This window comes from Idiotropiscis lumnitzeri, chromosome 14 (assembly GCF_059441095.1).
Source record: "Idiotropiscis lumnitzeri isolate Australia: NSW breed Sydney's pygmy pipehorse chromosome 14, RoL_Ilum_1.0, whole genome shotgun sequence".
In the NCBI taxonomy this organism is placed as follows: domain Eukaryota; kingdom Metazoa; phylum Chordata; class Actinopteri; order Syngnathiformes; family Syngnathidae; genus Idiotropiscis; species Idiotropiscis lumnitzeri.
In genome coordinates this window covers 19,482,434-19,510,376 of record NC_142404.1, presented here as the reverse complement: position 1 = coordinate 19,510,376, position 27,943 = coordinate 19,482,434, and the positions used below count along the sequence as shown (strand labels likewise).

General features: G+C 44.0%; 1 protein-coding gene across 1 annotated transcript; it reads left to right on the top strand.

Annotated features, from left to right (window-relative positions):
* Positions 1–126: 126 nt before the first annotated feature.
* On the top strand, positions 127–26,802 carry col5a2a (collagen, type V, alpha 2a). Its single transcript, XM_088315095.1, has 54 exons — positions 127–385; positions 11,978–12,217; positions 12,983–13,002; positions 13,081–13,113; positions 13,191–13,223; positions 13,348–13,401; positions 13,827–13,919; positions 14,048–14,119; positions 14,203–14,247; positions 14,785–14,838; positions 14,916–14,969; positions 15,062–15,115; positions 15,195–15,248; positions 15,356–15,409; positions 15,503–15,547; positions 15,654–15,707; positions 15,829–15,873; positions 16,041–16,094; positions 16,265–16,363; positions 16,507–16,551; positions 16,622–16,720; positions 16,806–16,859; positions 16,965–17,072; positions 17,333–17,386; positions 17,521–17,619; positions 17,714–17,767; positions 17,849–17,947; positions 18,023–18,076; positions 18,180–18,233; positions 18,319–18,372; positions 18,507–18,560; positions 18,691–18,735; positions 18,816–18,914; positions 19,350–19,457; positions 19,617–19,670; positions 19,970–20,023; positions 20,115–20,168; positions 20,267–20,320; positions 20,434–20,541; positions 20,641–20,694; positions 20,853–20,906; positions 21,103–21,264; positions 21,517–21,624; positions 21,725–21,832; positions 21,924–21,977; positions 22,052–22,159; positions 22,426–22,479; positions 22,573–22,680; positions 22,860–22,913; positions 23,065–23,172; positions 23,425–23,734; positions 24,868–25,049; positions 25,378–25,620; positions 26,474–26,802. The coding sequence occupies exons 1-54, from the start codon at positions 301–303 to the stop codon at positions 26,618–26,620; spliced, it is 4,500 nt and encodes a 1,499-aa protein (XP_088171221.1). The 5' UTR covers positions 127–300; the 3' UTR covers positions 26,621–26,802.
* The last annotated feature ends 1,141 nt before the right edge of the window (positions 26,803–27,943 follow it).

Sequence of the window (27,943 nt, the reverse complement as noted above, 5' to 3'; positions counted from 1 at the left end):
TCTCGCAGCCCCTGCGAGAGGGATGGGATGGGAGAGGGCTGACAAAAGGGGGAGGAAAATTAGGCTGGCCAGCATTCTTCTCATTTAAAGCTGTAACGACAGCAAAAAAAAAAAAAAAAAAAAAAAGCCAAGAGAAGCACTCACGCAGTCTGGGCTGGGTCGCTCCGCTCGCTGCTTACAAGGAGAGGCTCGTTGCGATTCATGCAGTGATCACCTCAGCTTTTTCTCCCCTCTTCTTTTTTTTTTCACCCCTTTGCCCCCTTTTTGTTCACAAGGAAGTCTCATGTCTTTCTTTTAGACATGATGGACTTTTTGCATTTAAGGATTTTCCTTTTTTTGGTGGTCTCCATCGCTCAGGTTTTGATTGTGACATGCCAGGATGATGGTAAGTAAAAAGAATTGAAGCCCAGCCCCCCCCTTTGCCCCCCCCCTTGCTCTATTTGCTGTTTATTTGATCTCCTGATTGCTGTGTGACTGAAAAAGCAGTTTGGTGGCTCTCTAAACTGAGCGAGCGTGTGCTTGTTTTTGTTTCAAGCCAAACATTTCACGCAAGTTTGAGGGCAGGACAACCAGTTGAGTTGCGTTGGATGAGATGTGCAAAAAAACAAAGAAAAAAAATTTTTTTTTCTGCAAGTTGGACTGGAGAAAATCTCAAATGAATGGAAGCAAAGAGTTTGCCTTTTGGAGATGTTGATGATGAAGTTGTGCCTGCGAGCAAACGTGGACATCTGTCAGTGATTTGGAGCGATGTCAGTGAAGAAAAGTGCAAGAACGGAAACGAGCACCTTTGCGGTTTTCCATGACTCGTGCACAACTTCCAATGGAACATTCATTTGTCTTGCCGCAAACCAACCAATGCCCCCCCCCCCCATTGCGCTCCAGCGTACATCTGCAAAGACAATTTCATCGCGTCCGAGAGGGAACACGGACTCACTGCTATGTTAATTTAGGGCAGATGTGAAGGGACTTGAGGATTTGGGGGTTGGGGGGGGGGAGGGGGCAGAGAGGCTGCCTGCTGGAGTCTCTGAGTCACGGGAAGGCCCAGGAGGACTCGGGTTTGTGGGGGGGGGCTGGGCGGCTGCTAAAGTCTTCAGCTGGCGAGCAGAGGAGGTGGAACACCTGAGTGTTCTTGTTTTAGTTGACCTGTGCTTCCCCCGGCCTTTTTTTTTTCTGTCGGAGAATTTGATCTCCTCCTCAGCCACTGATGATGTCACGGCTCTCTCTGAGCACAGCATCTCCGTTTTTGCTCTCCTACTGTGCTGCTTAAAGAAGTGTTTCAATTAAATTGACGAAATGATTTTATTGAAGTGAAGTTGAAGAATTTTGCACTAAACTGGTCCGCACGACTGATCGAGCGCCACCTTGTGGTAATTGTAGGCTATTGCTGGCATTCACCTTGAAATTTTAAAAAATGGTTTTGGGCAATTTTGAGAAATTGTTAACTGGTTGAAAGTGTCCAAAAGGATTTGCTCTTTTTGTGAATCAACACATCATTTTGAAAAGTAATCATTCTTAAAATCAGTGAGAAAAATCCCAAACTGCAAATGTTGAGAAATCACATTTTAGTGAATTGAAGTTGCCCCTCGCGGTTGCTCTCGTGGACATTTTGCAACGTTGGAGCACAACGGCTTCTGTCTCGACTTGTTCGCTCAGACCTCGAAATAATTGTTCCACGGAAATTTGCTTTGTGGCCAAATCGCACTCACGCCTTTTTTTTTTCCCGTGAAGGAAAATGCGTTTGACCGTTTTGAATTGAGAAGATCCACCGTTGAGGCGCGTCAACAAGAAGCGAACAACCTCAACAAGAGGGCGACACTTCTTGTTGGATGGCAGCCGTCCTAATAAAATATGAAGATAATACGGCGGCTGGAATTGTTGCTGCAGTTTGGAGATGGAAAACGGCCGTGCGGTTTGCTGTTGATGAGGCCTGCGTGGCTGCCAGCAGACGCTTTTCAGTCCAAATCGTTTTGGAAAAACGAGGGCAGCGGGTTTGCTGGAAAGATTTGCGAGGAACCTGCTGAGATTTGACAACGCTGCTTTGAAGGCGCGCATCTCGTTCGGTTGCCTCGCGCGGAATCAAAGTCAAATGCTTGCACACGTGTGGACACTTTGCTTGCACGTGACTTTTTTTTTTTTTGTGCAGGGAAGTGGCACCGCAAAAGTCTTAAAAGCTCACTGCAGGAAATGACACGGTTCAGACTTTTGGAGAAACTTTTTTTTTCTCATAATCCAATCGCCAATTAAATAATTCTGACCTATTCAATAGAAAAGTGACTTCACATTTGATACGAATCCATCGTTGCTCACTCCAACTTTTTTTTTTCATTTTTATTGGAACAAAGTCAGTGTTTTATTGAGCAACTTTTCAGAGTGCTCTTCAAAAGTTCCCCCCAAAATTCCAGCTCAATTCAGCCCAGGATGAGTGGAATGATTTTCACATGTTTTCCAACTGACAGGAAGGCAATCAATCAGCGAGTCGGTCAGGCTGAACATCGCCAAAGACGTGGGCCTCCATTTAGTTTTTTTTTGGGTGTGATTGGCCAAAATCCCGCACGGCGTAACCACGCGGAGGCGGGTTTGACCAATGTTGCTCATGTTGCAGATGGATGGAGGTCTGCGCCGCGGTGGGGGTGGTCACGGCCAACTTTAAGTCTTAGCCAATCGTTCAATGGCATTCTTCTGGCGCCACCCACTGGACTCATTTAAATATCGTTATGAGCATCATTATTATTTGAATTATTTTTCATTATTTGATGCCTGCTCTTCAGGTATTTTTCAACGCCCTTCATCATTCCGAATCTCATCGACCTCTGCGCCGATCCAATTCACCAAAATTGCGTCGGACGAGCAGACCACCGTTGAGTCCGGTCTACACGCGCTCGGAGAAAAATCAAGATGGGCTCCGAAAATGGAAACCCCGTTGATTTGCCGCAAAATCACAAATTTCTCCTCATTTTGGCAACTTTTGACCTGAGCTACTTCAGACATCTTTATCTTTATCTTTTGATTTGGCCCAACGCCACGGCAGGGAGAAGTCGTTTTTGTTCTCCGCATTACGTTCAGCAAGCACTCGATGTGCTTGATGGACGTGATGGGCAAGTTACGGCGTGCGAATCTCAACAATTTGAGGTCCTTAAAGCTCGCATGATTGGCTTGAAAATGACGACTAATAATGTTGCAAGTAAGCCGCTTGACGTGTTGTGGAGAATGGAAAGAAAATAGCGGCTAAGCTGCCAACAATTTTGCCTCTCCGTTTGTGTGTGTGTGAAAACGATGCCTCCCAGACGCTGACAAACTGGCTGCAAAACGTCTTGAAAGACGTCATTTCGAGCCTCACATCAAAGAGCCGTTTGACTTCATTCGTGGGTGGGTTAAGCCTCCCGTTGTGTCAAACTGACCTAAAAAAAATACAAAATAAATTTGGTGTGCTTGGCTTGGAAACGGAAAAACGAATAATCGTGATGTGAGTGAGATTGACCCATGTTCAATATCGCTGTTCCTGAGCAACAAACTTAACAGGAAGGTAAATAAGGACTTTTTTAAAAATGTCACGATTTGACCAACATTAATATGAATAACGATAATGTTGCGCTAAAAAAAAAAAAATGAGGAACCAAACATTTGTAAAAGTGAAACGCAATCTTAAAAGTGAAATACAACTGAACGGTACTGAGCTCGTGATGCGTTGGCGTACCACTAGGGGGAGTCCACGTACCACTGGCGCTGCTTGTGCCACACTCAGAAAATCACTCATTTCAAAAATGCTCATTCGGATTTTTATTTTCCGAGTCCAACGCGATTTGGACAAAAAGATCACCGGCGAAACGAAGGCGAGCGGACGCTTTAGCTGATGCTCGACTTTGGCGTGTCTCCGCTTCACCTGCTCACTGAAAAGCAGCCCGAGAAAAAGCTTTCTTGCCGAGATTGAAGCCGCCAGAAGGCTCGCGACTGCTTTTCCAAATCAACAAAATCCACATGAGCTCACTCGGATCTCCAAATTGTTTCCAGTTGTTTTCGCCACTTTGGCGACACGGCAACAAACGAGCCGCGTTTCACGTCCAAACTCGAGCAGACGCACTCACTCGCTGCATTTTGGGGCGACGGCCCCATCGCGGGGGGTCTCGTTGCATATTTTCACGTCGGGGCTCACGTGAGCGAGCGCGTCAACGGTCGCCAAGGCAACGAGTCGGCGAGAGCGGCGAGCGCGCTTCATGGGAACCACTTCGCAATGAAACGAGTGCAGTCAGCAAATGGAGGCCCGGGCGGAGGAGGGGAGCGAGGACGGACTGGGGGGCGATGCTTTCCAGATGTTTCAAACTCGTCACTTTGGCCCTATTTGGAAATGATTACAGAATCGGCGCCCGGTCGCCGGGCAGATTTGCGGAAGGGACGATGTCAGCCCGCCGACTGACAACAAGTTGAGCGTGCCGCTTGCAGGATGTTGTTTTAACGTCTCGTTGATCGTTTAGTTTGGCCTTGACTTTTGCTCTTGTCCAGAAATGAATGTGCCACGTTGTTGAAATAAAGAGTCGATCTGGACTCGGAAAGGAAAAAATGAAAACGAACACATTTTTTTAACGGTTGTTTTCACAAAGCAAATGTTCTGAAAATGACTCGTCGCTTCTTCTGAAATTGTTCGAATTGAGGCAGAACACGTAACGAGTTTGGTTTTAATCCGTTATGAAGATGTCATGTTCCACCCGGGAAGGAAGTCTTCCTAATCACCTTTTTTTTTTTTGTGGATCATCCCGAGCAAACGAAGGTTCTCGTTCCAAGTGCGACGGTTTGAACCGTCAGTCAGCGAACACGTCAAGCTCACTTTGCTGAAGGCCACAAAATGGTGAGCCGAGGCCGTAATTGCCGCTTTTGCGGCCGACGTCAAATTGTAGGTTGCTGCCCAAGTTGTCGTTGGTGGCCGGCGAGGGTTTGCAAAGCGGTCCGGCTCTTTAACTTCTTTGCGGCTTGTTGGACAAACATTTTTTTTTCTTTCACTCATGTGAAGAGGTGCGCTTCTGACAAAGAGACAAGTTTTGCCGTCTGGATGTTTGACTTTGAAACATTTTCCGTCCCTGGAAAAGTGCATCGGCAGTTGCGCGTGTCGACTACGGGTGGGCAAAGTACGGCTCGCAAGTCACGTAGGGTCCGTTCCGTTCTTTAATGAAGGCCTTCCCACATTTACGTTCTTGCATTTATTTCATTTTCCCCCCAAAAAATGCTTCATTAAAATGCGCTCATTTTAAAAGATGATGGATCCATTTATGGTAAATCATAAAAATATCGGAGACTAATGAATTGTATTTTTCTTCATTTTTCTACTGCTTCGTAATTGATTGGAAAAGCGCGAGAAATTAAATTTGCATTTAATAATTGGGTGATGCATTTATTAGAATTACAGTAACATTTTAATTTAAGTTGATTCTTTTTTTTTTATTGATCATCCAATTTTTAAAATGTATTAAAATGTACACTAATTGATTAAATATTTATTAATTAAGAGTTAAACAGATGAAATAGGTGAAGAAATTTGACAGAAATGGGCCTCAAAAGTATTTTTGGTGCTGCCAAGACCTGGAAATTATTTTGATCCTGACTTGACCAAAGTGGACCACACGTTGCCGAATTCTCCAGAGTTTCATATTTCTTCAGCGAATCCATATAAAGTTCCACTTTACAGTCTTTCCTTTTTTTTTTTTTTGTCCTGGCGGTGCAGATGTTGCAGCGTGTCGGACGAACACGTGCGAAAACCATTCGGCCCGCGTTCTGTCGGAGGATTCCCTCGTTTCAAGCTGGCTGACGTCTTTGCAAGAACATTGGCACAAAGAGCGGACGAATCGAAAACATCCACTTGTTGCAGGCATTTGCCGTTCGATTCCGTGAAACCGAATTCCCACCTCAAGCATATTTTTCTTTTTCTTGTTGTTTCTTCCAAAAAATCAAATTGTCGCTGCAAACGGATTGAACACAACTGAATTGGACTCGGGCTGTTTCTGGCTCGGTCATTAATTAGTTGCTCAGTTTGATTGTTAGTTTGTTGCTCGATGGGTTGGCAAAGAGACTTGCTTGCCTGCTGGCTTGTTTGGTTTGTTAGTTTGTGGGTTGGTCGATTTGCAAGTCACTTTGTTGCTTACTTGGGTAGTTGTTTTGTTTTTCTAGCGTTGGGTCAACCGTAAATTGGAATCAGAGATGGCTTCAAGTGTCCCTCAACATTTTTTGCCACTTGATATTCATCGGCGTTTTGACATATTTGTATATTTGTTTTGTAAGTTTAACATATCAAAGCTTGCACAAAATGGATTTTGCGTTGCAATTTATAGCTTTGATGTTTATGAAGAAAAATACGCTTTTCTTCAAGTCACTCTTCATTCATAAATATGACATTTTTTTATTGTGATTTAATTGTTACCATAATGAACGGCTGATGTGCAAAAAATGAGGTCAGATTTGGAATCAGGGCAGACAAATAATAATCTCCCAAAAATGTATTTTGATCTCTAATTTAAAAAGTTGGTTGCTCCGTTATCAAATTAGATTTTGGATGCTCATCGCTTGTCACTTCTGAAAGTTTGTGAGTTGGTCAGGTTGTGAGATTTTTGCCGAGTTACTTCTTCAGCCGGCTTATTCGTTTCTCAGCATTTGGCCAAGCGTCCCACACAAACATTTGGAAATTGAGAGATGAGCTGAAAGTGTTCCAGGCAAGAAAGAAAGACGACATTTCCTGGATGGCCATCGCCTTTGTGGAAAACAGACGCACGTTTTCAGCATTCCGTAACCCTAAACCGAATCCAAATCCGAACTGGATCACATTTGGACGTGTCAGAACAAGATTTCTGCCCAACGTGATTTCCTGGACACAAGCGCTGCATTATTTGAGCACAATGTGTGTCTTTGTTGTCGACGTTTTTTTGTGTTGGAGGACATGAGATGTGGAAATGTGCCGGCTGGCGCTCAGTGCCTCTCGGGCGTCGTTCGCCTCCCTCATCCAATGACGTCACGGCTGAAGTATTCGATGGTTGCGGAAAGAGCTTTCAATCCAGATGTTGGCACAGCAGCTTTGAAACAATCCTGAGAAACGTCGAGAACAGTATTCGTGTGTGTTTCTGGTGACATTTGGACCCGCGCTCGTTGGTTGTGCTAAAGTGGCAGCATTTTTTTTTTGGGAAGTTCTGACACTTTTGGATGCTTGAACAAGCCCGTGGGTCAAAGGGACAGGAATGAAAACTTGACGAGTTGTGTGATGACTCCGAGGAGCACAAGCATTGCAATGTTTCAGTGTTTCTTGACTTTGGAAAAATCGCAAAGCTCACATCCAAACAAAAATGTCACCAAAAGTAGAAAAACTGAAAAGAGGATCTCGGCAAAATCGATGTAAAATGTTGGTTGAGTGGACGACAAAGTTTCTTTCTGCTCTATGGATGGCAAACGTTTAATTGCACTTTCTGCCCTCTAGTGGAAGAGCATTTAACTGCGCCGCTAAAACCATCGCACGTCGCTGCTGAACGTGTTGCGACTCAATAAATTCTCTTTCTTGAAATAAAACGGAAAAATAAAGTCAAATTGGATCATTTCCCGCCCTGATTGGAAGTCACTGATCTCAATAAATCAATTTTCAACTTTCTGTTGTGGACTTGCTAAGTTCGTTTTTGGTCGTTTTGGCTCGGCTTCATCTTTGGCATTTCCAAGTCAACAAAAGATCTTAAAAAGTTGAACTCGTGACGCTGTGTGTATACAACTGAGATTCTTTGAATGTGGTGAGAGTCTGCCGTGAGGGAAGCGTTGCTGCGACTCACACAGATGTGGATGACATGTTGTGTAAAGTATGCGAGAGTTAGTGATGAGGGGGAGGAGCCTTTGTTGGAAATCTGCACAATCTCACAAAACAAGCCGACATTTTGAAAGCACATCCACACGGGACTTTTTGGGGGGATTTGCTCACATAGTAAACAACGTTTTGAAAAATAATTAGCATTTCCGGTGAACATAAAAAAAAGAGAACAAACAGTCACAGAGCTTTGCCATAATGAAGAGAAATTAAGAAAAAAGCAAAACGCTCAAACGAATAGCATCCGTTTTGCAGCGTTATAACCCTTTACTCTTGAATGGATATTTGAGCACAAATCGTGGAGCAACACATGTAGACAGACAATAAAAGAGGACTCCCGGCATATTCCGTATCCTCTGCAAAATGACATTATTGCTACTTCTGTCGGTATTAGACTGCCCCCTGGTGGCCAATTCACACAATACCGGAAGGAGTAGAACAATGTCTATAAATTTAAACACTCCGAAAAAAGTTTAAATTTAGTAAAAAAGTTGAGGCGAGGCATCGTGCCAATTGAGCACCCGACCGTCCTCTCGGATGCGTTTATGAAGCCAGCGGCGTTTTCAGCAGGACACGCCCCCGCTTTAACGTGATTGGCTGCTTCATCACGGGAAGGACAAGAGAGGAAGCCGAGATGGATCACGTTGGTGTAAAACAACAACAATAGACTCGCGAACTTCTGTCGGATGGGCGTGTCCTGTTTGGTTGCAGCAGCCAATCATATTGCAGCGGGGGCGGTCCCGCGGGATTCATCAGAACGCCTCGTGGGATCGTTGAGTTAATTGTTCTTCTAAATCGCATGAATGTGTTGTAAGTTGTGTCCAAAGAGTTGCCTCAAGTCGACCGGGAGCCCTCCTTCAGCTTTTAAGCCTCATCAACACACACTAATGCAGCAAATCCCGATTTCTTTTCAACCTAAACACACGCGAGCTTTTCTCGCTTGCGAGTTGAGCACATTTTGGCAAATGGTGCCTTTGCTTACCAGCTGCTTTTGAGCCTTTGCCACTCATTCCTTGACGGGAACCAAATAGTTTCTGAAGCCGTTCATTGGCTGCCAGAGGAAAGATTTATGCCTGAGCCGCGACACCTCGAGTCTGAGCGCAGGAAGGAGCAGCTGGTTCGAAGCCACCCGGCAGCAGCTGGAAGTCATCCGAGTCACGCGGCGCGCCGTCCACTTTCCATCGTGTTCGGCAGGGAAAGTTTGTCTCGCTGGATTGCGGTCGGAGATGGAATGAATGAAAAAAAAAAAATGAGGCGGACAAATTTTGCTCCAAATTGAACAGGAAGTTCGTTTTGATTTGATTTCGCAGCCAATTTGCTCCTACTTTGATCGAATCTGAAACTTGGACAGCATTGAACTTCAAAGCTGAATTTTCGAATGGCATGAAAAGTTTTTTTTTTTTTTTGGAAAATTGTACCCGATCTCAACCCAATAGAGCAGACTTTTAACGTTAAGAAGCGCGTGAAGAGCGAGCAGTTCACCATTTAATGAGGATGGTTTCGCTTTCAATTGTGTTCGATGATGATGATGATTTTCTGCTCCACATCCATTTTTGACTCTTTCATGAAAAGGTGACGGGCAACATAGAGATCCGAATTTTCATTCATTGGCCCGGTTTCAACATTCTTGTCATTTTTCTTCAAATCATCCCTTGACTGTACCCTGTAAAAGCTCATTTTAAGTGCCAATAATTTCTTGCCGTTTTTTTAGGCAAAGTATTTGCATTTTTTTTCCACATGAAGTCCACTTTTGAATTGCGCTTTTCCAGCTGCTTATGTTATGTTTATTTCTTCTCCGCTGTTTGTGGGTCGAGGTCACCTTCAAACAATTTAACGAACAGCACAATGGAAATGTAATGGCGCTGCAGTCCAATAGCAAGCTAGCAACGAGGGTGGACCTGTTGCGCATGCGCACCGTCTTGACACTCTTCATTGTGTGTGCGAGTCGCGAGACGCCCAAAATGCGTCAGACGGCGAGAGGAAAAAGGCCTCACCGTGAGCTGCCTGCTGGAAAATGCGCATCACGCGGACACACGGGAAGGAGGACGGCTTTTGTTCTTTGTCATTAGCAAGCCGTGCTTCGTACGTTCACGGAAAAGTGAGGGACACTCAGAGAGGGGGGGGGGTGACGTCTCGCTGTTCCAGACTTGCGGTCGGGTTTTTCAGACCCCACCGAAAATGAAAACCGCGCAATTCTTCCATGAAATAGCAAATGTTCTGGAATACCGAGAACGGCCCAAAAGGGAAAAATCGTTTTCCAACTGTCACGTGAAGGCAGTGAAGGCGATCACGAGATTTTTCCACGCCTGCCACAATTTGACACAATCCTGACGTTTGGGGGACAACATGACAAATATTTGGTCGCTGGGTTTTGTGACATGTTTCGTCATTGGAAATAATTCCACTAAATGTTCACCCAAGTCATTTTTTTTTTTTAAATTTCCTTGATTTTGAAACTTAAGAGAATCAGTTTGACTCGTTTTCTGTTCAGGTGTTGTCCGGTCCTGAAATAGATTTGGAAAACTACTTTTGTTCGGAGGTTTTGTGTCTTTTTGTGAAGCACGTTGAGTTGGCTTGTGCATGAAATGCGCTGTGGCAACCAAGCGGCCGAGTTTTGCCACAATTCACCATTTAACATTTGGCCTGTAATTGCCGTGCGTTCCGTTTCTATCATGTTCAGGCACGTGGGGCTTAAAAAAACAAACAAAAAAAACCTTTTCGTTCTGATTTTCTTTGTTTGATCCCGTCCCAAGCAGATTTGTCTCACCGCATATCACTTTGCAAATGGTTTCCTTTTTCGTTGGAATAGTTTTGTTCTCTGTTGTCCATCCGCTACGTCAGCGAGCGTTTGCTTCGGTTTTACGCTTGCGATTGTTTTTGCTTCTTGCGATTTTCATGATGTTTGTAACTTTTGTCCTAGTGAGGCGGACTGCGATGGTCTGACTTGACCTACCTGCTATTAAGGCCCGGAGCGCCCCCCCCCTTGCCCCCCCTGCTGTTTGAGAATCACATAAAAGGCTTCACATTAGGGGAAAAAAGATGACAGTTTACTCAAGAGTTTTAGGAGAGCTTTTTTTTGAGCAGACATTTTGCAAGGGCACAGCAAAGTCTGCCGTACTTATTTGAAAGCGTGTGTGTGTGCGTGTAGGCTATATGTTGCGCAACAAGACAACGCCTAAAACCTGCTCCTTTTTTTTTTTTTTTAAGATGGTGATGTGAAGTTGTGAACACTTTTGCAGGTTTTCTCTTGTCGCGTTTCAATGAATTCAATTTGGAGACGAATGAAACGAAGTCATGTCTAACGGCTGGAGACTTTGCTCACTTTTTTTGGTCGTGTTTGCGGCATCTCGTACTGCCGACACGTTCGGTCTCCTTTATGAGTTTTATAAGTGGCGAAATCGATCCATCTTTTAGTTTTTTACTGCTCTTCATATGTCACCGGTCAGAAATGAGTCAGGATCGAAAACTAAAAGAAATCCTCGTCCGTGTCACATTTTGTGATCATTCGCTTGGATGCTTTTGTAAAACAGTGACTAAGTTGCCGCAGTCTTGACTTGTCTGTACTTGAGTCGATCCAATGAGAGCGCATTGAAAATCAACTCGTGACGCTCTTCTTCAATTGGTTCTGTTTTGGGTCGGGCGGGGTTCCTTATACGGAAAAAAGAACCGTCGCTCACCCTTCGTGGGGTAGGGCGTTTCGACGAGGCGAGCGTCTCGTCTGAAGAGAAAAGGAAACAAAAGTAGCCTTACTTTTTCATTTGAGGAGGCAGCACTTCATCACTAAGCCACCATCGAAAAATGTAGCTCATCGGTGCATGTGGTGCATGCAGCGGACACACCGGCGACCATAAAGCACCCCATGGTGACAATTTCTCAAAACATTTGCGTATGTAGCCTTTAAATGCTAATATGTCCAAACACCGCAGCTCTGCTTACCTTTTGACATGATGAGATGGAATCAACGGAATCAAATTGGTTGCCAATTCATTTTGCGTGTGAATGGAAGGAACGTAGAAAAACTGAAAAAGGCCCTTTCCCCCTCTTTGACAAATCAATATGGAAGTGTTTCTATCTGCTGTATTATTTCTGCCATCTTGTGAGCACGTCGAAGCTTTTGGAATGCCGATGACTTTCATGCGCTTTTTCCTGTGCTTTTAGGAGACGATGGCAGCTGCAAGGCAGATGGCCAAGTGTACCCCAACAGGGACATCTGGAAGCCGTCGCCGTGCCGACTCTGCGTCTGTGACAACGGTCAGGTCCTCTGCGACAACATCCAGTGCGAAGAGCTGACCAACTGTGAGAAGCTGGTCGTGCCCGAGGGAGAGTGCTGCCCAATTTGTCAGAGCGAAACCTTCACCGGCGGCGGCGGCGGCGGCGGTGGGGGCGGGGGCTCCTATGGTGAGTAATAATGCACCTTCAATTCATCTCTTCAGACAAATTGCACAACGTGTTCACATTCAGCAATTTGCATTTATTTCTGTAACGATGCCAGAAGATGGCGCCAAAGCCGTGGCTAAGTGGAAAGTCGTTATTGGTGTCAAGGAAGTATGTCGGAGTGGTACATCTCAACTGAAAGACAAAGCTTTGAATGTCGGAGAGGAGCGAAGTTTAGTTGGCGCTGGAAGGCGACGTCGCAGAGAGTCTTCATATTTTTCTGGAAGCGTTTTGCTTTTCAGGACCATTTGTTGTTGTGTATATATTGTTCAAGTAATAAAATATAGAATGATGAATATGTTTTTGGGGGGGATGTAAATGAATGACTTTTTCGTTATTTGTGGCAGGGCTCCGAACGTATCCCTCGCCAAATTCCTGAAATGAATGTAAAATAACAGCAAAATACGTTGACCTTTGGCCCCTCAGAAATCTTAGGTCAACATGACATTTGAAATCTTTATTTATTTCTTTATTTTTTTTTAATTTGAAAAAAAAAATCTACATTTTTAAGTGGGTCATCTTGATGAAAATTAAATATGAGGAATGCCTTTTTTTTTAAACTTTCTATTTCTAAAACCAAAAACTCTGCACTTCAGTGATCTTTTTTTTTTTTTAATTGGCTTTGTGGCCCACTGATTTACTTTTTCAATACTGCATCTACCCTAACAATGCATTTTTGGAAACCTAATTGCGTGTGTGTTTGTTTTTTTTGTTTTGTTTTTTTTTTAGGTGGCGGTAGAATTTACAAGGTAGGCAACTGCATGTCTGCGCGTATAGACCACATTTGGCTTGTTTGATTTGTCTGATGGATCTGTCTGTGACTTCAGGGCCAGAAGGGCGAGCCTGGTGAGGTCCCATTTGTGAGTATGGTCTTATTCAAAGTTTCACCAGAACGCCAAAAAAACAAAAATCTAAATCTAACCGGATGTATCTGCAGGTGACTGGCATTCGAGGTCGTCCTGGACCGATGGTGAGCATATTGGTGACCGGGCTATCGGCCACAGAATGGCCTTGCATTTTGCACACTCGGCGACATCTAACGTATTTCTTTTGAGCAATCCGCTTTCTCACGTTTACGTCTTTGGTTTTCATAGGGACCGCCAGGTTCTCCAGGAGAACGAGGACCCAGAGGAAACAAAGGAAGACCCGTAAGTTGCACCCACTTAATTGGATCCTCCCCAACTCATTTTCGACGTTTTATTTAGCTCAGTTTAAGAGAAGAATGGCCCGAGCATTTCCAGGCAGGCGGTGCTCTGAAGTGGAAGAACACCGCTTATCACCTTAAGTGTTGCAGGACTTGACGGACTGGCCGCAAACAGCATCAGTGAAGATGATCCCTGTTCATTTAAAAAACTCAGGAAACTGCGCATCCGTTTTCAGAATCAGAATCATCTTTCAAGGCCAAGTTTATTGTCACGTCTGCCCTGGAAATATCTTGGGTGCGGGAGGGGGGGGGGGGTGTTGTAGTTTCCCCCCAGAATTGGTCACCAACAATCACAGACCGGAGAGACTATTACACACCAAATGACACAACTTCAAAACTGCGTCAGTACAGTCTTTCTTTTGCTTCCAGGGACAGCGAGGCTCCCAGGGTTACGACGGAGAGCCGGGAGTTCCGGGTCAGCCCGGTGAACCCGGACCTCCAGGACACCCAACTCATCCCGGAGTAAGTGATAACCACAATCCACCACCTGGGCCATTGCTCCACATACATTGAAGAATCCGTTGCTGCGTATTTTTGTCAGCCTTACTCATGCAAACCTCAACCTGACTAATCGCCCGCTTCAACCGCAGGGTCTTGGGGCGCAGATGGCGGGAGTGTTGGAAGGAAAAAATGCACCTCAAAGCATGTTAAGCGGCTCAAGGGTAAGATGCCAGCAAAATATTTGTTAGTTGTTTTTTTAAACCCTCAAAATGTCAAAGGTCATTTGATCACTTATTTGTTCTAGGGTGAATCTGGAGCTAGAGGACCTCCTGGGCCAACTGGTACCCCGGTAAGTCCAATATTGTGAATCGCAACATGCTTAAAAAACTAACCAGTTGCTGCAAGTGTCTCCCGGTTGAACGTATTACACATTTGACACCTCATCTCTATTTTAGGGTTCTCAAACACAGCACCCCTAAAACTTATTGGCACTCCCGGGAAAAAATAGCCCCTGACACTTGTTTCACCAACTGACACCTAGTTTGGTGGACAAGTATGTCAGAACAGCACGCATGAAATAGTCTTTAGGACCCATGCCTGGAAACAAAACAGGAGATCGTTTCAAATGTCAAATTCCAGGGCTTGTACATTGTGAAGCTCCTAGTAAGGAATTGACCCCAATGAATCGCAATCAGAGCCACATACGATGTTGGAGACAGACAGGTGATGTGAAATTGTGAGTCGTTTTGAAATAGGTGGAGCATTGCGATGTCGTCAAATTTTAATGATGATCATCTTCCAGGATATTCTGTGAAAATGTGAGGCAAGGTCACTTTTCATTGTGCTTGCAGCTTTCATGAAACGTTTTTTCTCTTTCTTCTTCAAGGGCCAATCTGGACCACAAGGACCACCCGGAGAAGTTGGTGATCCAGGACATATGGTAGAACATCCTTTGCATTTTGTCTTTGCAGATGTGCAGTTGTTGCAGATGTGAAGAATGAAAATGTGCATTTTTAGGGTCCAGGCGGGCAACGAGGACCTGAGGGCCCCGCAGGGAAATCAGGAGAAGACGTACGTGAGGCCTGGGCCATGGCCTTGAAAAATCTCACTGCAATCTGTAGCAGTGTTGCCAGTAAATGTTAAACTATTTTGTCCTCACATAGGGTGAAGCAGGCAAGCCAGGAAATACTGGAGAGGTTGGATTCCCAGGTTCCCAAGTAAGATTCTTTGTCCAGTGGTGTAGCTTGCTGAAGATTCTTTTCTCACGGTAATAGACAATTCTGACTCATATTTTAGGGAGGAAGAGGGTTTCCAGGTACTCCGGGGCCTCCTGGGCTAAAAGGTCACAGAGTAAGTAAATGTGATTTCAGAAGTTAATTTTGCAATAAGAGCAAATTTTGGAATCTATGTCTTTTGCTGCAGCTATGTCAAATTAGATGTCTCACCATTTTTATTAGGGACATGGAGGACCTCTTGGGCAAAAAGGAGAATATGGAGCCGTTGGATCCAAGGTAAAATAAAGCTTGTCATTTAATAACAAACAGTGTTACGTTGCATATTGATCCTACCAAAACATGATGCATATTTTTCTAATGCTTTCCTAGGGTGCCACAGGCCCACCTGGTCCAATGGGAGGACCTGGACCAATGGTCAGTATTGTCTTGAATTCACCAAAGACCTTTTTTTCCCCTCCATTTTTGAAAGCGCACATTGGATTTGTTGGACCGTATAACCAAACGTGTTCTGTGTTTACAGGGACCTGCTGGAATGCCCGGTGAAAGAGGCCGTTCTGGACCTGGTGGTACCCCGGTATGCAAAAAAAAAAAAAAAAAAAGTTTTACGCCCTTGATCACTTCAGAGCACCAGGCGTTAACAAGGATGGGGCCAAAAGACTTTTGTCATTCTAAGATTCTTTTTTTTTTCCTCTCAGGGTAAGCGTGGTGTACCTGGTAACCTTGGAAAGCCAGGTCCAATTGTAAGTCACTATACACCCATTTTTGTTTCAGACTAAAATGTAGCAATACATTGAGGAAGTTGATAACAGACACCTGTGGCATTTTTTTCTTCTTGGAATGATTCATCACAGTGCCTAAAGGATCACATTTTAAATTCACCTTGTTTGTCATTTTTGTTGGTTTCCAGGGTCCCCTGGGTCTCAGTGGCCCTCCTGGATATCCCGGGACGCCAGGCATGAAGGCATGTATAATAAAAGCATCTCTTCTTAGTGGAGAGTCTACTTGTGTATAGCAGAGCATTTATATTTATTTACATATAGAAAACAACGACAAATAATAATTCAATTATTTTTTATTTCTACAAACTTGAATTTCCCTAACCTGTATCACATCTGCGCTTGTGTATGATAGGGACAACAAGGCCCCACAGGCGTTCGAGGTCCTGAGGGTCCTCAGGGGCAAAGAGGAGAGACCGGTCATCTGGGTAGACCTGGAGCAATTGGCCTCAGGGTAATGTTTTCTTTCATGTCACACATCCGATTCACAACAAACATTTGCAAATGTCTCATCAAGTCGAAAGGCATGCAGGATATGCATATGGGATTTTGCCATGACATATTATCCTCATGGTTGGTTGTATTCTCCATCCAAAGGGACCCATGGGTACAGATGGTGGCCCAGGAGCCAAAGGACCAGTGGTATGTAAAACAACTCAAGTGAATGAAAAAAATATGAATACACTTGGATTACAATTCTGAATGACTACAGGGAAACCTTGGTCCACAAGGGCCAGGTGGGCATCTTGGACCCTCTGGCCCTCCAGGACCACAGGGAAGCACCGGCCAGCCTGGCATCAAAGGACAACTGGTACATTGGCGCTATCGATTTGGATTTTGCATTTTAGCAATTGTTGCAAGTGACGGTTTTTTTACCTAGTCTGTTTTTCTTCAAGGGAGATGTTGGTGTACCAGGATTTAAGGGAGAGGCTGGACCCAAGGGAGAAGTTGTAAGATACTAAGAATTACTTATACATGTATAAGGTCACTAAAGTAAGAAGACATTATCCTTGTGCAGTCTGTCATTCATTTGCCCTCATGTGACACATTTCTAGGGTCCCTCAGGATCTCAGGGTGTGATTGGACCTCAGGGTGAGGAAGGCAAGCGAGGAACTCGAGGCGACCCCGGAACTGTCGGCCCTCCTGGTGCTGTTGGTGAGAGAGTGAGTCATCATCATCAATCCTCGACCCATAACTTCTGTGTATCAGGGACCTGTATTGTCGCTCAAAAGAAAATATTCCACCAATTGGTCAATAACCTAATAAAGCATAGGTCCTTGAGGACTGGTATCATGCATGTTTTTGATGTTCCCTTCCACCAACACTGATCATTTGAATCACGTGTATTGGAGGAGAGAAACATCTAATACTTGGAAACCACTTTATTGACAAAAAGTAATGTGATTTTGGCTTGTGTTTACAGGGTTCCCCTGGTAATCGAGGATTCCCCGGTGCTGATGGTCTGCCTGGACCAAAGGTACACTGAGTTATTCTTTTATATTATGACTTGAATACAGGATGTTTTATTCCCACTTGTATTTGTGATTAGAGTCAATGTTGTGTTTTTGCCAAGTATAACATACCATCGATATTGTCTCTGACCCTTTGAAGGGTTCTCAAGGAGAGCGTGGAATTTCAGGCCCTTCAGGACCAAAAGGTTCCTTAGGAGACCCAGGCCGTACTGGAGAACCTGGTCTACCAGGCGCAAGGGTAACGCTGACAAATTTGACATATAACTTTTGAGTGACACATTAGCTCTGTCTCAAATGTTTCTCGTGCTAACATTTGAAACTGCTCTCCAAAGGGTCTTACTGGTACTCCTGGAGTCCAGGGGGCAGAGGGAAAGCCAGGGCCACTGGTACGGGATTGTATTTTATTCATTTTGACATAAACTACATAAACTGGGTTAAGTTAAGGTATGGCTTTGCTTGTCGTTTAGGGCGCGCCTGGTGAAGATGGTCGCCCAGGCCCTGCAGGCTCCATTGGCAACAGAGGACCTGCAGGAACAATGGGAATACCTGGCCCCAAAGGATTTAATGTAAGTCCCACGTTGAAACGACCTGTTTCACAGAGATGTTGGTCTCTAATTCCAAATATGTCTTGCTTTCTAAAGGGTGATCCAGGAAAGACGGGTGAACAAGGATCTGCCGGAGTCGCTGGTCAAAGGGTGAGTCATCTGGAATGACAGGGTCGAGTGTTGCATTGTTTTTTGTATGTCATGACATGGATTTGAGTTTTGCAGGACTGATTTTTGTCTTTTTGTCATTTAGGGTCCCCCTGGAAAAGATGGAGAGGTTGGCCCTGCAGGCCCACCTGGCCCATCTGTAAGAGCTATCACCTTTAATATCAATAACTATTAGATTTTTCTTCCATTAACATAACTGACTAAAGGGCTAACTCAATCAACAGGGCGTTGCAGGTGACAGAGGAGAACAGGGACCTCCAGGTGTAAATGGATTCCAGGTGTGTCCCTTGTGCCAAATATCACATTTAACAGCAGAAGGCATCACATGATGATCACATTATGACAGAAGATATTTAATATTCTTCAGAACAGACATGAAGGTCTTGAATTGATGTGTATATTGTTTTATCAGGGTTTACCAGGAAATCAAGGTCCTCCCGGAGAAGCCGGGAAACCGGGTGACTTAGTGAGTATAATTGAAGTTAGAAAATGATGCTATTGCTTATCTCATCTTATTGGTGGTTCCAATGATTTGACATTTTGAATTTGAGTGATAAAAAGATTTGTTTAGCGAGCATTTGATCTTTTCCTTTCAGGGTATTCCCGGAGAGCTTGGTGCTGTTGGTCAAATTGGCCCAAGGGTAAGTGGAGTGCACTTTTCTGAATGACATATATCTGTGGTAGACTATGAAGAAAAGACGTTGATGGACTTGTTCTGCAGGGTGAGCGTGGAATTCCGGGGGAAAGAGGCGAGCTCGGTCCAATTGGTCTACAGGGACCCAAGGGAATCCCCGGAGCTCCGGGACCAGATGGGCCAAAGGTAATCCTCAATATGCAATTATTGAAAAGATGATTCTTAACTATACTGTTGTTCTGGGTCGCTGATGAAATACTTGTCAAGTATATTGGTAATAGGTTGTTCGCTTGGTAGGCGAGCTTGGTTAATTGGAGCCAATAAATTAGCAAAGGAGCAATTTGGCTTCAGTGAATGCCAATCGGATGCCAAGACGGAGCGTTATATGAACACAATTTTAAAACGCAGCAAGCCTATTTTTGAACAATACTTATGTCGGCTTCAAGCAAGGTTTGAGGATGACTTTAAATTTTAAACAAGTAAGATTATTGGTGTAGGGAGCAATTTTATTGACATCTATGATACAGGAAGCGAGTCATTGGGGTTTGATTTGAGAAGCACCTTCACCCACTCATGAGCTAAAACGCACAAATAAATGACAATGTCTGTTTGTCCATAAAGGGTAGTCCTGGTCCTCCTGGTGCCCTTGGTGATATCGGTCCTCCAGGACTTCAGGGCATGCCAGGCGAAAGGGGCATCCCCGGCCCATCTGGACCCAAAGGTGACAGAGTAAGTATTTTTGCATTTTTCCTTATACTTTTCTAGTTTCTATTTCTCTTATGAAATCGAAAGAGGCAATTTAACAAGTGTCAAATCTCGAAGTTAGAGTCAATAGACTGAGTACAACACAATGTGGTCAATCCCAATCCTGTGGTGTCTTTTGTACAGGGAGCCATTGGCGAGAAAGGATCAGAAGGCACACCTGGAAATGACGGAGCAAGGGTGAGCAGCCAGATTCTTGGCCCATTTAACACAGATCAACTCCTTTATTGTTTGACAATTGTGTTTTGAGTCGTATTGCTACACAATGAAGGACTTCCCAACCATTTTGGTTACATCTTCATTTAAATTGGCAGAATCCATGTTTCTGTCGACCACAGAGTTAATTTTGCTGTTTCTCTAAATGGAACCATTGCAAGTCCATCCTAGAAGAAAGCATGCAAGCCCAAGCCGTGACATTATCTCTACTGGGTTTCACTGCTCACTCTCAACAGTAAACCTAAATGCCTGTGTGTTTCTAGGGTGCACCTGGACCTGTTGGCCCATTAGGACCTGCAGGGCCCAGTGGAGAAAAGGTATCGTTTTTTTTTTTTGTTAGAACTTAAGACAGCTTTTCAAACAGCAGTCTATCAAGAGTAATATAAGTAAGTATTTGACACATTTTAGGGAGAACCGGGACCTAAAGGACCCGCTGGACCTCCAGGTTCAAGAGGAGTGCCTGTGAGTATACTTGGCCAATGTTTTGTGTATGTGCAATATACTGTATAGTCCTGGTTACTGCATAATATATTGCCTGACTATTTGATCATCATCTGCAGGGTTCAAGAGGCGACCCTGGCCCAATCGGTGCAGTTGGTTTTGCTGGACCACCTGTAAGTCCTCATTTGTTGCATTGATAACACAGTAACATAACCTAAGACTGATAGCTCAATGCTTTGCAGGGATTTCAAATAGTTGGGGTACATTTTCAACTAATTTATTTCAGGGTCCTGATGGCCAACCTGGAGTAAAAGGAGAGACTGGGGAACCTGGCCAGAAAGGAGATGCTGGATCCCCTGGACCTCAAGGCTTAGCTGGAGCTCACGGTCCTCCTGTAGGTTGTCATAATGAATAGGTTATATGGGAAAGCGTTTCTTAATGCCAATCAAAGTATTTCTGCATTTGAGTGAACTCATTTTGTTTCTCTTTCTAGGGACCAATTGGTGTTGCTGGACTAAAAGGTGGAAGAGGAACACAGGGTGCACCGGTATGCGAATTTCCTAAGAACAGAAATGTTTTGCTGATTTGTGACTGTTGAGTGACCATAAAGTTATCAGTGAGCAAAGGGAGGGCATCATTTAAACAAACAGAGTTAATAACAAGGACCCATTCAAAGCGCAATCTCATGTTATGGTTAATTCTCAGGGGCCCACTGGTTTCCCTGGATCTGCAGGAAGAGTCGGCCCACCAGGTCCAACTGTAAGTATTTTCATCGCTCTTCCATAATTCAGATTCTCCAGATCAATCTGGAATAACAAATACGTGACTGAAATTTGTGGTTATCTGCTTAAGTGAAAACCTGTCAGTTTAAATCGCGTGGAAAGCACTCGAACGTGTATATATAATAGAGATAATCTGACAATGTAATCTTGAGATACACAATTTATCCAATTAGGGTCCAATTGGTGAACCTGGACCACTAGGCGCTCCTGGAAAAGAGGGTCCTGCTGGTCTTCGTGGAGACCATGGAGCCAATGGAAGACAAGGAGAGCGAGGACCACCTGGGCCTCCAGGAAGCCCAGGAGACAAGGGAGATTCTGGAGAAGATGGCCCAACGGTTGTAGTGACTCTTTTGTTAAAAAAATACTCTTGATTGAAATACAGCAAGACGGACAGTTTAGCTTGACATATTCTCTTAAAAATCTTTATGCCATCCAGGATTTTCTTTTTGTTTGAACTTGAATTAAAACATGACTGCTGTGTAACTGCTTTAGAATCATTTAAAGGTTAGGGTACAATAAACATACTCCAATGAGCCAAAGTTGGAGTTTGTGAGTATTAAATATCGGTTTTGTGAACTTTATTTCAGGGGCCTGATGGTCCTCCAGGTCCAGCGGGAACGACAGGCCAGAGAGGAATTGTGGGTCTTCCAGGTCTGCGAGGAGAACGGGGAATGCCAGGTCTACCAGGGCCAGCAGTCAGTATCTTTTTTAGTTGTAACCCTTCAATACATGGAGCTTATACATACAAACAAGCCAATCAATTCCACACTTTTTAATGGTCCTTTGTACTTTTAGGGCCCACCAGGAAAACAGGGATCCCCTGGTTCAACTGGAGACAAAGGCCCTCCAGGACCAGTTGGCGTTCCAGGTGCCAACGGACCACGTGGCGATCCTGGTCCTGATGTTAGTAATGTTCAAATCTCTTTCTGCGTTTGCCATTTTGCTTAACTCCAAGCATGTTTCTTGTGCATCAATGCTTGTCTTTGCTCCTCAGGGCCCTGCCGGCTCTGATGGTCCACCAGGGAAAGAAGGTGTTCTTGGACAACGGGTAAGAGCAAGAGGACAGAATTTGTCAGTGGTTTCAAATTTGCCAGGAACCAACCATTTCCGATACCGTTCTAGGGAGACAGAGGGGATCATGGTCCGGAGGGTTTGGCTGGTCCTCAGGGACTTCCTGGCCCCCCAGGTCCCGTTGGTGTCGCTGGGGAAGCTGGAAAACGAGGGCATGCTGTAAGACGACCTTTTCATGCTCCATGTCTCTTACTTACCTAGAGCTAGGCAGATTATCAATTTGTCTTTTCCTCATGGACTTTAGCATGATACAAGTGTGTGTTATATTATGAGCCTGACACCCTTTACACAGAAATAAATTACATTCTGTGGACATGTTGGAGCTTGAAAGAACTTCATGCTGGAAGGGCTTGGTTATTAAAATGTAGGAGTTGAGGTATTGGCAGACACATTTCGTCCCTGAGGCCTTTTCCTTTCTTTTGCAGGGCTCCAGAGGACCTGTTGGTCCTCCCGGATCTGCTGGAAAGAGAGGACTAGTGGTGAGTTCTTAAACGACCATGGATAGATGCGGGAAGGCATCTTTTCGGCTCAACAGCAGTGCAGTTCGCAATCTGTCATAACTTGTATCACAGGGACCCCAAGGACCACGGGGAGATAAGGGTGATTTGGGTGATCATGGAGAGAGAGGGCAGAAGGGTCATCGTGGATTTACTGGTTTGCAGGGACTTCCCGGACCTCCTGTAAGTCAGATCTCAACACAGCGATCGCATTCAATGCGGAGTAAAATGTAGGAATTCAAGACCAATGCACGAACCAACATTTCCATAATGATTACTTTCATATTCATATGAGATTACTTTCAATTAAGAATTGTGTCAAAAACACAAAGACAACCAAAAATATTATTTTCTCTTTTTAGGGTACAACAGGAGAACAGGGAGCTTCTGGAATTATTGGACCAAATGGTGCACGGGTAAATGCAACAGTTTTTTTTCTCCCTCTCATCTCTTATATTATTTGCAAGCATGGTATTATTGTGTTATTGTTTGCTACTTTATATATTTTATCACAAAACAAAGTGTGACTTTCTTTTCAAAACTGTTTGTGCTGCAATAATATTTCAGGGACCACCTGGTCCTATCGGGCCCCCTGGAAAAGAAGGCTACATTGGACAGCCCGGGCCGATGGGACCTCCCGGAACACGTGGAATCTCAGGAGAAATTGGACCGGAGGTATTTTATCATTCCACGATAATACGATACACAATACTTTTGATGAGAAAGAGAGACATCCATGGTTAACGTTTGGTGCTGTGAGTTGGGAGGAACTAATAAAAATCAAACCTCAGACTCATTAAGTTGCTGAACATCTTTTCAACAGATGTTTGGTGGGCTGTGTCAGTGTTTTTGTGCATCTTGTATTTAAACAATAAAAAAAAAAAAAAAAATCAAATATAAATAACATTATGCTTTCTTGATACACAGGGCCCTCCAGGAGAACCCGGACCCCCAGGCCTTCCTGGACCACCGGGTCCTCCCGTGGCAGCTATGGATGATCTGTTTGGAGGCCTTCACGATTACGAAGATGCCCCCCCTCCTCCGCCAGAGTTCAGTGAGGATGAGGCTCTACCCAACAGCAACTCCTCCACCATCCTACCGGTGGACCCGGGCGTGCAGGTCACCCTGAAAGCCCTCAGCAGCCAGATTGACAGCATGAAGAGCCCGGACGGCAGCCGGAAGCACCCTGCCAGGACCTGTGATGACCTCAAGAGATGCTACCCCACCAAAAAGAGCGGTGAGTGACCAAAGAGTCGACTCCCAACAAACTGAGGTTGAGTTAGAGACCCTGAAGCAACTGCCATTGACGGTTATAGAGGTCAAATATCATTGTAAACTGCAGCGAATGTTAAAACGGAACATAGGCTGACTCAGTGATGTCATAAACAAGGTTTCAAATCAGTGCTCAATGATATGAACAAGTTGGGTACTTTGTGATGGGCCAGAGAAAAATACTAGATAATCGTTTATGCCAGGCTACCCATTTCTTGGTGAAATTATTGTCATCCTTGTCAAGCAACTCTTACATCATTTGAGAGTTGCAATTTGTGTGCGCGGCAGGTGGTCGTTTTGAAACAAGAAGTTGCATTGCAAGTTGAAGCATTTTGTCTCCTGTGAGGCGAACCACTTCCAGGCACAATTTTTCATTGCAAAAATGCAGAATGGCAAAAAATTTAGTGTGCTGATGATTTCGTCGTTTTGTTTTACAAATAATTTCACGATATGGTGCTCATTGGCAAACTTTAGCAACATTCTGTAGAATTGTGCCTCTTGATGGGAGTGGCTCAACAAACGTCCAGTACAGATGAGCTGAGCGAGGAGTCGAGACAAAAGTGTCATTATGAATCCCGCTTGAGTTCAAGGCAGGGTATGTGCTGCTGCAATGTTCTTGTTCTGTTGCATCCTGGCAGGACGGCCTACAAGTCAAGTGGGATTCATGATAATGCCTCAATAAAGAGTATGAATGAAAAATGATAATAAGAAGTGGTGAACAATACTAGTCTGTCTGTCTTATAATGTGACCAATAAAGTAAAATATTGTTCCTAATTAGAAGACACATTACAACAATGTTTGTTGTTTTAGTGGGGCAGAGTCTGGAACGCATTAATGGCATTTCCATTCATTTCAATGGGAGGAGATGATGTTGCAGTCAATTCAATTCCTGTTTTCTTTTAACGTGTTCTCTTGGCCATCACCGGTAAACTAAAAAAAGCTCAAACAAAATTTCGACACTGATTTGCATGTTTTTTTCTAGGTATATTTTTGCAGACTTCAAATTGTGTTTACAGTTTCACGGGAATCCCCTTGCGCTCGAAATCTCATGAAATGTCGCTTACTCCATGTTACCATTCGTTTCCCTCGTGGCGTAGGAGAATTCTGGGTGGATCCCAACCAAGGCAGTGCCGAGGACGCCATCAAAGTCTACTGCAACCTGGACACCGGGGAGACGTGCATCTCCGCCAGCCCGGCCAGCTTACCTCGTAAAAACTGGTGGAGCTCTTCCAAGAACAAACCGGTTTGGTTTGGAGCTGACATCAACAGAGGAACACAAGTGAGTTCCTACATTATATAGGCTTAAAGCAATTTTTTTCACTGTTAAAACGAGTTCCCAAGTGTCCCAATGACGTGTTTGTGGAATGCCTTCGTCAAAGTACCCAAAGGACTTTGTGTTGTGGACATTAGCCTGTTTGTAGTGGGAGGTCCCATTTCGTGCAAGTGAGGAACTGTTGTTTACCCTGGGCCGACAAGAATAGCTTTTGCTACCATGACAACAAAAGGTGGAGATAGGGGGTTGTGACTAGGCGAGTGTCTTCGACTCGCAGAAGTGGAGCAGTGGGTACTGCATGGATTCATGGACTGTTGTGGCGTATGTTTTGCAGTTCACTTACGGCAACAAAGACCAGTCGGCAAATGCGCTGAGAGTGCAGATGACCTTCATCCGCTTGCTGTCCAAAGAAGCGTCTCAGTCCATCACCTACCACTGCAAGAACTCTGTGGGCTACAAGGACCAGAAGACGGGCAACCTGAAGAAGGCGGTGCTCCTCAAAGCCTCCAACGACCTGGAACTCAAAGCGGAGGGAAACAACCGCTTCAGATACACCGTGGTGAAAGACTCTTGCACTGTAAGTTTCCTCATCGCACATCTGGCGCTGTCTTACCGATTTAAATTTATTTAAAAAAATGACCGAATCTATGCATGTACGATACATGCACTCAAGACGCAATTTCCACTAACAACCCCGACTAAACTTAATCCCGACCTCAAATACAAAGATGTTGGTCTCAAAGTATCTCTTCCATATACTCGAGTTCCTTGACACCTGTAACGACTTTCCCTTGAACAGAAAACGGAGAACAGTGAGTGTATAACGCATACAAAGATCAGTAAATGATATGTCGAATGATAAACAAACATAAATTGAAAACAAGCATGGGAAAAATTATTTTCAACAACATTTGTATTAAGTTAGTTGCACATATCAGTCGTTATTACAAATTTCTTATTAGCTAGAACTTTGGTGCCATCTGGTGGCATGGTAGTGCATTACAGTATCAGCACCAAAATCAAATTAAAAAAAAAAAAGTGAGATATCTTCTTTCAAAGATCTTCTGAAAGAGAAGCTTGATTTTAAGAAATTGTGATTAAAGAGACCACACATTTGCATTTTCAATTTAAATCTTGATGAATCCAGTTCGGGTTCAGCGTTCATGAAAAAATATTTGCTGGAGTACAACTGTCCCAACCAAAAAGCAAAACAAACAAACCAGCCGACTCTTACGTGAATTTAGTAGAAAACTTAACCAAACCTCTGAGCTCTTTTTTTAGTTGCACCACTTGAAAAAAGTTATTTTTATTCACACGTCTTTAAACTGAGGAAAATATAAAGAAAGTGCGTTTCTATTCTACAAAGCCCAATCGAATAAAATAAAGTCGAGTACATGTGAGCAACCTTTTTTTTTTTTGTCTTTTTACAGCAAGCGAACGGCAACTGGGGCAAGACGGTGTTTGAGTACAGGACACAGAAAACTGCCCGACTTCCCATTGTGGATATCGCGCCCGTGGACATTGGCGGCCCCAATCAGGAGTTTGGCATCGATATCGGGCCAGTGTGCTTCTTATAAAGCGAAAGAAAAAAAGCAAACCAAAAGAAAAGGTCAGCGGGTATATGCCCACCCTGAGACTATTGAACTGACAGCTGACCCCGATCAGCCTCTTTGTACATACGAGTACTGAGGACATTTCTGGCTCTGTGGCCGGATATTTATTGTGCCTTTCAACTCAGAACACATCCAAACATTTCAAAGTTACATTTAGACTGTCCAGTGAAATTTGACTTTACAATTAATATGACCACTCATTCCCTTTTGTTTCACGATGTATGTCTTGACTTTCTGCCTCACTGAGATCCAAAGTTCCCTCCCACATTTTTCCCCCTCCACTAAAACGTCAATGTCCAAATAAAGATTTACAAATTAGAAATGTTGACCTTCTTTATCACAACATGCGGTGGAGACACCCAAAAGAGACATTTTGCAGTGCCCAGTTTGCTTTCATCAAAATTGCCCAAGGATCAAGAATTCCAGCCAGCAAACTTCCTGCAAGTTAGCCACTTTCGAGTCACATGACCTCCTGCCAAAACAGGGGCGGAGCTTGTTGAAACGTGGAAAAAGTGACCACCTGTAGAAAGAAGAGCAGCACTTCAAGTAATTATCACTTACTCGATCCGTTTCACGCGTTGCCAAAAGCAAATGTTTCCACCTTGTAGCTGTGTCCACAACTCCATCGATCCTCACAGGCTAATGATGCTAATGCTAACCTGCTCGTCCAACAAAGCTCCGTGCAATTGCTACATGTTTGGTTTTTTGTTGTTTTTTTTTAACGCAAAGTGGACGATGCCGATGTTCACCCCCGAAACGTTTTCTTTGTTAGCTACCTCGTCACCGAGACTGACATCCACCCGTTCATATATGAGGCAACATGTCACATGATGGTGCTTATTTCTTATTTCATAAAGTTGCTTGACGCTCCTCCAAGGAATTGCGGCTCGGGCGATCAAGATTTTTCCTTCTCGCCGCGGAGAGATGATGAATATGATGTCAATGTGAGTCGTGTGTGGTGCTTTGTAACTTTGTTTAATCCTCATTTTTGGAATACTGACACAGTCAAAGATAGCATTCTTTTTTAAATGCATGTCACTTCTCCCTTTTTCAGTATCCTGGGTTAATATATGACCTTGAAATCATTTAACTTTTTTTATTTTTAAATGGACAGAGTGCTTATTTGTTTTGTATCTACTACTATGCAACAAATTAAACAAAATGCTTGTTAATCCCTCAAACTCTTGTCATGTTAATTTAGGAATAGCAAGTTTATTGTTGAAATGTTCATTTTGTCTTTTTGCACTCAAATTGACAAAACTGTATGGATAAGATTTGTATTTTTAT